The sequence below is a fragment of the Elephantulus edwardii genome, unplaced genomic scaffold (assembly GCF_000299155.1).
Source record: "Elephantulus edwardii isolate Elephantulus edwardi_28Jun2011 unplaced genomic scaffold, EleEdw1.0 scaffold00098, whole genome shotgun sequence".
Taxonomy (NCBI): Eukaryota; Metazoa; Chordata; class Mammalia; order Macroscelidea; family Macroscelididae; genus Elephantulus; species Elephantulus edwardii.
In genome coordinates, this window is record NW_006399848.1 from 10,395,871 (window position 1) to 10,404,663 (window position 8,793).

General features: G+C 33.7%; 1 protein-coding gene across 1 annotated transcript in view; it reads left to right on the forward strand.

The window, feature by feature from the left end:
- The window catches only part of SI (sucrase-isomaltase (alpha-glucosidase)), a 110,761-nt gene that overhangs the window by 18,584 nt on the left and 83,384 nt on the right, over positions 1-8,793 (forward strand). Inside the window, exons 10-15 of the mRNA XM_006891503.1 lie at positions 151-282; positions 374-493; positions 1,868-1,981; positions 3,783-3,867; positions 5,912-6,029; positions 7,749-7,920. Coding sequence (XP_006891565.1) covers positions 151-282; positions 374-493; positions 1,868-1,981; positions 3,783-3,867; positions 5,912-6,029; positions 7,749-7,920 — 741 coding nt within the window. The remainder of the gene's footprint in view (positions 1-150; positions 283-373; positions 494-1,867; positions 1,982-3,782; positions 3,868-5,911; positions 6,030-7,748; positions 7,921-8,793) is intronic.

Sequence of the window (8,793 nt, forward strand, 5' to 3'; positions counted from 1 at the left end):
ATAATTTTTAAAATATGTAGTGGAAAACAAGGTATCTAAGTTTATCTGTTATGTTCTCTGCTTAAACACAAACTAATTGAACTTAAAGGTTTAAGTGAATACAGAGTTCTGTTAATACTATTTCTTGAAATATGCTGTTCTAATTTTCAGGATACCCAGGTCACTGACATTGACTATATGGAAGATAAGAAAGACTTTACTTATGATACCGTCAAATTTCAAGGTCTCCCTGAATTTGTTAACGATTTGCATAATCATGGACAGAAATATGTCATCATCTTGGTAATGGTTGATTATATATGAATACACTTTTGATATTACACGTTTGCTAAGTGCATACATTTTTCTATAGTTTCTTCTTTTCAATTGTTAGGATCCTGCAATTTCCATAAACAAACGTGCCAATGGAGCAAATTATGAAAGCTATGACAGAGGAACTGAAATGCATGTGTGGGTAAATGAGTCAGATGGGACGACACCAGTCATTGGAGAGGTAAATTATAATATTCATTAAAGCTTTTTATTGATTAAATTTCTGTTGCCACAAAATTTCTGTAAATGTGTGTGTTCTTGCTTACAATTCTAGTGTTTATTTGACTGAGGAGAGAAATCTTAGAGTGAGTTCAAGAATCTCTAAAATTGTTCTTACAGAATTTAGCTTCTCAGAAACCCATGGCTCTACTGTCATTCCAATCCACCAGCACTTTGCAGAAGACAGTTGGGCAGTCTCCTGCCTTTAAGATTTACAGGCTTGGAAACCCAATGGAAGGTTCTATGAGTCATAATCAACTCACTAACCGGGATTTGTACATGGGGTTACAATGAACCACACACAAGTCGACAGCTCATGTCAATAGCAAGACGAGCTAAAGTGATTCCCCACCCCCCTTCTATCCTACAAGGAATATGTATATCTTTTCTTTTTTTTCTTTGACTGGCAAAACCGAAATTTTTTTGACATGGTGTCTGAACCAATTCATAACGGACCCTCCAGTGGGTTTTCAGAGGCTGTTAATTGTACAGAACAGATTACCTATCTCCTTCCCATGGGGCCACTGTTTAATTCAAACCAGCAGAGCAGTGTCACCTATGGTAGATCAGTGCAACTCCAAAAGGACTATGCTGCTAGTTTCCTTTAACTTAACAGAAACATAGAAAGAATTCAGTAGTAATCAAAAGAGCATCGTAACTCTATATTTTTTATCGTTTTCTTTGCCTAAGCTCTTTTTTTAAATTTTTTATTAGTTTTAATGAAAGTTAATACAGACTTTGGGTTTCCATTCATTCATTGTTGCACTTTTCTCCCTGCCCACCCCCCCTCCCAATTCACTCTTCTCTTTGAAAAGTAAAAGAAAAATACTTTAATTGTTTTACAATCCCTCCCCCCAAGTCCACTCCACTGTGCAGCTTTCGTTCTGGACTCCTGCCATGATAATAATAATAATACCTAATCCTATATCCCTTTTAAACAGTTCTCTCCCTCATTTGTTTCAGTGCAGTATAGATCATTCCTCCCGTCCTTCTCTGTCTTCCCTCAACCCTGATGTCAGTCCTGTTTTACACCAGTGGCCCCATGCAATATTTGTCCTTTTGTAACTGAGATAGTTCACTCAGCATAATGTCCTCCATGATTATGCGTTTTGTTGCCTAGGGTTTTTAGTATCTCATTCTCTTGTTTATTTTTTCTCTGTTCTCCTTTTAATACTTTCATGTAAATCTGAGTTCATTGTGAAAATGATGCATGAATAGCCCACACTTAGTGAAGTTCAAAATTTTACTATTTACTATCATACTCTGCTGTATAAAATTTGTCTTCCATTTGTTCATCAATAATTTATAAATCTACATGGGTAATCCATTCTTTTAGGTATGGCCTGGTTTAACAGTATACCCTGACTTCACAAGTCCACAATGTGAAGAGTGGTGGGCAGATGAATGTTTACGTTTCCACCAGCAAGTGCCATTTGATGGACTTTGGATTGTAAGTTACATTGTTAAACCAGTGGTTTTACATAGTAAACATATTTTTATTTGAATAAAAATGATAAGTAAAAAGATACTGTTTTTTTAAAAAAATGTTTTAAACAACAATTATAACAGAATCCCAACATATTTCTATAGGATGTGTTAATATTCTACTTAGCATATTCTTGGGTTAAACATAGTAAAGACTAAAACATGGAATTGAGATATTTTCTTTATATAATAAAATACATTTCTATGTAATAAAATCCATTTCTATTACTGTGGTTTTATATATATACACACACACACACACACACACACACACACACACATACATACTGTTTGTTGTTATGTGCCATTGAGTCACTTGTGACTTAAAGCGACACGATGTATGACATCCCTAAACCCTGCTCTGTCCTGTGCCAGTCACACCATCTCTGACACCCACACCGATTTCCCCAGTCACTGAATCAATCCACCTCATAGAGGGTCTTCCCCTCTTGTGCTGTCCCTCCACCCTCCCAAACAGGACATCTTTCTTCAAGGACTGGTCCCTTCTTGCAACATGTCCAAAGTATATCAGACGAAGCTTAAGAATCCTTGCCTCCAAGGAGCAGCCTGGTTTAATCCTCCCTACAATGAACCTGTTAGTTCTCTTAGCAGTCCATGGTATAGTCAATACTCTTCTCCAGCACCACAGCTCAAAGGCATCAATTCTTCTTCTATCCTCAGTAGTCATTGTCTAACTTTCTGACGCATCACAAGTGATTGCAAAGACCACGGCCTGTATCAGACACACCTTAGTCTCCAGAGTGACAGCATTGCTCTTCAGTACTTTGGAGTGTTCCCTATCAGCAGACTTTCCCATCACAATGCATCTTTTCATTTTCTGGCTACTGGTGCCAAGAGTTTTGACCATGGAGCCAAGCAAACCAAAGCTGTGAACAACCTCAATCTCTTCACCATCCAACCTGATGCTGCTAATTGGTCCAGTCATGAGAATCTTTGTCTTTTTTATATTGAGCCTCAATCCATATTGAAGACTGCAGTTCTTGACCCTCTAATAATTGATTGGAAAGACTCTTACCACTGGACCAATAGGAACCATCATCATAGCTGAAGAAATAATATCAACATCATGATAGATGAAACTGTCAACAACTTCATCTTACTTGGATCCACAATCAACACCCTTGGTACCAGTAGTTAGGAAATCAGGAGACTTATTGGGAAAAATCTGCAATTAGGAACCTTTCCAAAGTATTGAGGCATAATGCTGTTAGCTTGAGAACTAAGGTGTGTCTTGTTCATGCTGTAGTCTTTCTGATCACTTGCTGTGCACCTTAGAGCTGGACAACGAATAGGGATGACAGAAGGAATTTATGTCTTTGAACTGTGGTGTTGGAGAAGAGTACTGAAAATCTCATGGGCGGCAAAAAGAAAACAAACAACAACACAAGTTTGATAGATATACAACAATTACAGTTTCATATCTATAATTAAAACTGTTAAAATGTTAGATTTTTATAATCATCAATGAGTAAAGTTTTGGCATTATCTATTTTGAACAGATATATTTATACAAAGAAAATAGTATAATTTTTATCATTATTGTGACTTATTCATACTTGATATTGACATTAAATAGTGCAGTTAAGGCTGTTGCTTGCATTAATAGATTTTTACTTGTCTTCTAGTACTTACACAATACTATGATTGCTTGAGAGGGAAAAGTAATTTTCAAATAATCAGATAAATTTATCATTTAGTTTTTATAACTATTTAAAACTATCTGTTGTTATTTTGTATCTTTTTAGGATATGAATGAAGTTTCCAGTTTCATTCAAGGTTCAAGAAAAGGGTGTGAGGACAACCGGTGGAATTATCCACCTTTTACTCCTGGTAAATTATCTTAATGATTGGTAAACTCTGGCTATACTTTTAAACTACAAACTTCATTATCATTTGTAGACTCTGAAAGAAACTACTGTTTTAGTCTTCCAAGATATTAATTCTCATATTCTAGTGGGAGCATGATTTTTAAAGATTATATAATTATTGAGTCACCTTTGTTGTTGTTTTTAATGTGGAATTAGTTCTGACTCATGAGAATCTTATGCATCAATAGATCAACTATTAGTCAGTCCTCAGCTGTTTTTATGATCATTGGTGTGTTTATACTCTCATTAGTGGCTTTTGTGACAATCTTTCTCATAGAAGACTTTATTCATATTTTAGTGATAATCAGGTTTATTAAACATCATATCACTTTTCTTGATATCAATATTTACTTCTAAGATCTCCAAAGCAAGCCAAATAAAGCTTACAAATCTTATTTTCAAGAAACATTGTGTTTATATTTCTCCTACGACATAATTGTTTCTTTTACTGGCAATTCACAATCCAAAATTTACTTTATCAATATCACAACTTGAATGCATCTTTCTCTTTCTCTCTCTCTCTCTCCCCCCCCTTTCCGTCCTTCCCTCTCTCTCTTTTTCCTCTATCTTTCATCCCTCACCCTCTCTCCTGCTTCCCTCTTATCAAGGTCAATTTTGTAGAAATTGGCTTTGTCAATTATCAATTGCATTTTTTTCTACTTTGCTGTATAACCAACATTCATGGAAGCAGCTGTTTTGACATCAAATAATGTATTACATTGCAAATCTGCAGAAACACAAACACACATGCCCCTTAAAAGTCTTAAATGCACAGATAAAAAAGTGCACCTAGACCAAGACACAATATGTGTCCTTATTTCATAAGTATGTGAAAGTTGGGCAGCGTGAAAGAAGGACAGTCTAGTGAACTGATTTTATTGTGGTGATGGGAAGGAATGTTCAATATACCGTAGAACACCAGAATAATGGGCATACCATTCCTGCAGGAAGAGCAACCAGGATGTTCCTTAGAAGCAAAGGTAGTGGGACAAATCAAAAAGAGGAGTTAACCTAAGGGAAGGTGTATCATGCTTGATAAAGTATAGGTAGTGGGACAAATCAAAAAGAGGAGTTAACCTAAGGGAAGTGTATCATGCTTGATAAAGTATAGCAAAGAAGGAACACTCTGACGCAGGAACTATACAAGCAATATTTTGTTTGGTTACATAAGTCTCTTGATAAGGAATGCCAAATTTACATACAACATGCAAATATGAACTAATCTCCATCAAGATGGTTGAATTAAAATTTTGAGATACATACAGTAGTCCATAGTAATAAAAATGTGCTACTTTGTGACATACGTCAATTCACTATTATTTATTTCATTTTACATTAAAGATCCTTTTTATGTTTTAATATGTTCAACGCTTTATTTATGCAGAGTACACTATATTGAAATATGATTTTGACTTTATAAAATTAGATGCAATCTTGTTCCACCTTGATATATAAACTCAATTTAAAGGTTGACATTCTAATGCAACTCATTAATATTCCAAGAACTACATAAATGAAATTCTTATATGTATGTGTATATGTATATGATGTTGTTATAAGTCATAGTTAAAGCAACAGCACCTAAAAAATGACAATGGAATACGTCTGAAATTAGATTTCATTTTGATAACCTGATTTACTAAAAAGTGTTTACAAGAAACTTTAATTGTATTCAGTAATATATATTTATGTGTGTGTGAAGGGTGTGTATGTGTGTATGTGCATTTAGAATATATCTTCTGTGACTTTATTTATTATATATAAAGGCATAGAATTTATTAAGATAAACGTTTATTCATTAAGATAAGTGGTTAATAGTTATTCTAAATGCAGTAAGAATGGATTATGTGGACATTAACTGAAACAAAATTCAATTAAATCTACTCTTTTTATTAATTTGTCAAAGATGATATTTCATAAATATATTGCATAGCATAGCATATAAAGGAATGTAGTTTAACATACACAATATCTCTTAAATATCTTAATACTTTTTTTACTCTAAGATATTCTTGACAAACTGATGTACTCTAAAACACTCTGCATGGATACTGTGCAACACTGGGGAAGGCAGTACGATGTTCACAGCCTGTATGGATACAGCATGGCTATCGCTACAGAGAAGTAAGTGTAATTTCTTTTAGAAACTCCTTTAATAATGATTTTCTGGAAGTATTTGTGATAATTTACTAATGTATTTCTGAAATAGAGTAAGAAAATATTATATATGGTATATAAATAATATTTAAAGCATATATATTTATAGAGAATATGCACTACTGTCATGCTAAAATGTGCAGCTTTTAAGGTCTCTCCGTTCTTTTGCTAATATTCATTAATTAGGAACCTAGTTATCAAATAATAGATAATATATGCATTTACTTGTGATTCCTTTAAAATTCTCAGGTAGAAATTGTCCTAAAAGAATAGACAATATTGCATATTTGAATATATCATAGGCATGGATTTTGTAATTCACCACAGAGAAAGTTATGGAAACTTTTCATTTTTATAAGTTTTTTTCTAAAATATGCATTTCAATTAAAAATTGGGTTTAAGGTGGTATTTTCATTATGTGAAATACTAATTTTTTAATATAATAAACTAAAAATAAACATTTATAAACTAGAAAATATACTCAAGGATATATATACACATACACACACATATTGCAAAGCTACTGAAACATATATATACATATACATATACACATACATATATACATATATGCATACATATATATATATATGCATACATATATATACACATATATCACACATAAACATTTACACAGACACACAGACACACACACACACGACAGTGTTTGTTAGAGCTCCGGATTAAAGCACTGTTGGAAGCAGGAGTGGCATCCCCTTTTGAAATAGCTTGCCTCCAGAAACTGTATGAATGTGAAGAAATGATGAAAATTACACAAGTGCTCAGGTCTTTCTTTCATCGGGTCTCTATGAGTCGTCTTTGACTTGAAGGTCCTTAACAACAGCAAGCAAGGCTTTGAGTTGTTATGCTTCTAGCTGACCTCACATCGTGTCTGTCTTTCCTCTGTGTGAATTTTGGTCTATTCTGCTCTTTTTATTATTATTATTAGTGTGTGTGTGTGTGTGTGTGTGTGTGTGTGTACCGTCAATCAGATCTGACTCGTACAGGAGGAGATTGTTCCTCCTTCCCCGGCAGAGCATCTGGTGGATTCAAACCGTGCACCTCTGGGATTGCAGTGCAGCTTCTTGCCACTAGGCCACCAGAGCTCCCTTATTCTGCTCTTTTTATATAAGGCACTTCTGAGTGACTAGGTTAGGGAGTCACCTCCTCTAGAATAACTTCATGAACAACCACAACCTTGAAAACAACCATAAAACAAACAAACAAACAGAAAATAGAAACAAACCACAACTATTTCCATACTGAGTCATATTTACAGATCCATGAGTTAAGACTTCACATTTTCTAGGAGAGTATCACAATTCAGTAAAATAAGTTACTCAAAGTCTGATTCATTTTATAAAAGTTTTCCTTCCTATGTGTTTGATTAAAATATATTTATACAACCAAATATTAAGAGCAAATAGAAACATGATGTAAAATTTGATGAAAGTACTTCAAATATGATATGACTAGTGGTAAGAGCTCTGCTAGCCTAGTGGCAAGAAGCTGTGCTGCAATCCCGAAGGTAAGCAGTTCGAAGCTGCCAGCTGCTTCACAGAAAAAGTCTGGGCAGTTTGCTCCTTTGCGTTTAGCTGCCTCTGAAAACCCTCTGGAGGGTCTGCTTACTGGTGGGCTCCCACTCCATGGTACACAACAACAACAAATATTAATTATTCTTTTCAGAGCTATCCAAAGAGTTTTACCTAACAAGAGAGGCTTCATCCTCACCCGGTCAAATTTTGCTGGAACTGGAAAACACGCTGCCCATTGGCTGGGGGACAACACTGCTTCATGGGAACAAATGGAATGGTCTATTACAGGAATGCTAGAGTACAGCTTGTTTGGGATACCTTTGGTAAGTTTTCACATACAGTATTATTTCTAAAACTACAAATTATATGAACATTTAAGCATAATTTTATTAATGATTTATGGTAAAATATTAATAAAGGCATGCTTCCTAAGAAAACCCTTCAACATAATGCTTTTGGAATTTGGAGAAAAAGAAGACTATTATACATTTCTATTTCTATTTATGTCTATTTATATTTTTTCTATTTCTATTTATAATTTTAAGAGGCACCATAAGGCATAAACAGCTAAATTCTTGACTGCTAACTGAATGATTAACAGTTCAAGTCTTTTCAGTCCCTCAGCAGACGAATAATTATCTGAATTAATGTCACCTCTAAGTGATCTAACAACTATATTATTAAAATCACTAGGAAAAAAATTAAGACAAAAAATTCAATCAACGAATGAGAATAAGTAAATGAATATACAAGTAAAAGAAATTGTAAGAAACAAAGTATGAGTATAAAACCAAAATCTTACACAATAACAGGAATACAAATAAAATGATCGGAAAAATACCAGATAGATTGTTCTAAAAAAATAAATGGTCCTAAATATTTATTTTCCATCTCCACTTTATTTTTATTTTATATTGATTTGTATACAAAATTTGTTTGCATTGTTTACTATTCATGTACCTTGTGTTCCTTTCACACATTCCTACGTTCACTTGTTTTTCAAACATTAATTTATGTACATGATATTTTATAAATTCTATTACCGTCGACCTATAGCTACTACTACCCCATCTTTTAAGGTCCTCATTGTATCATAAAGTGTGAGTTGAAGTAAATATTTATGCATATGAAATTATGCACTGTTGACATTTGAGACTAAAGAATGCTACAAGAATAAATAAAATAACAAAATTTTA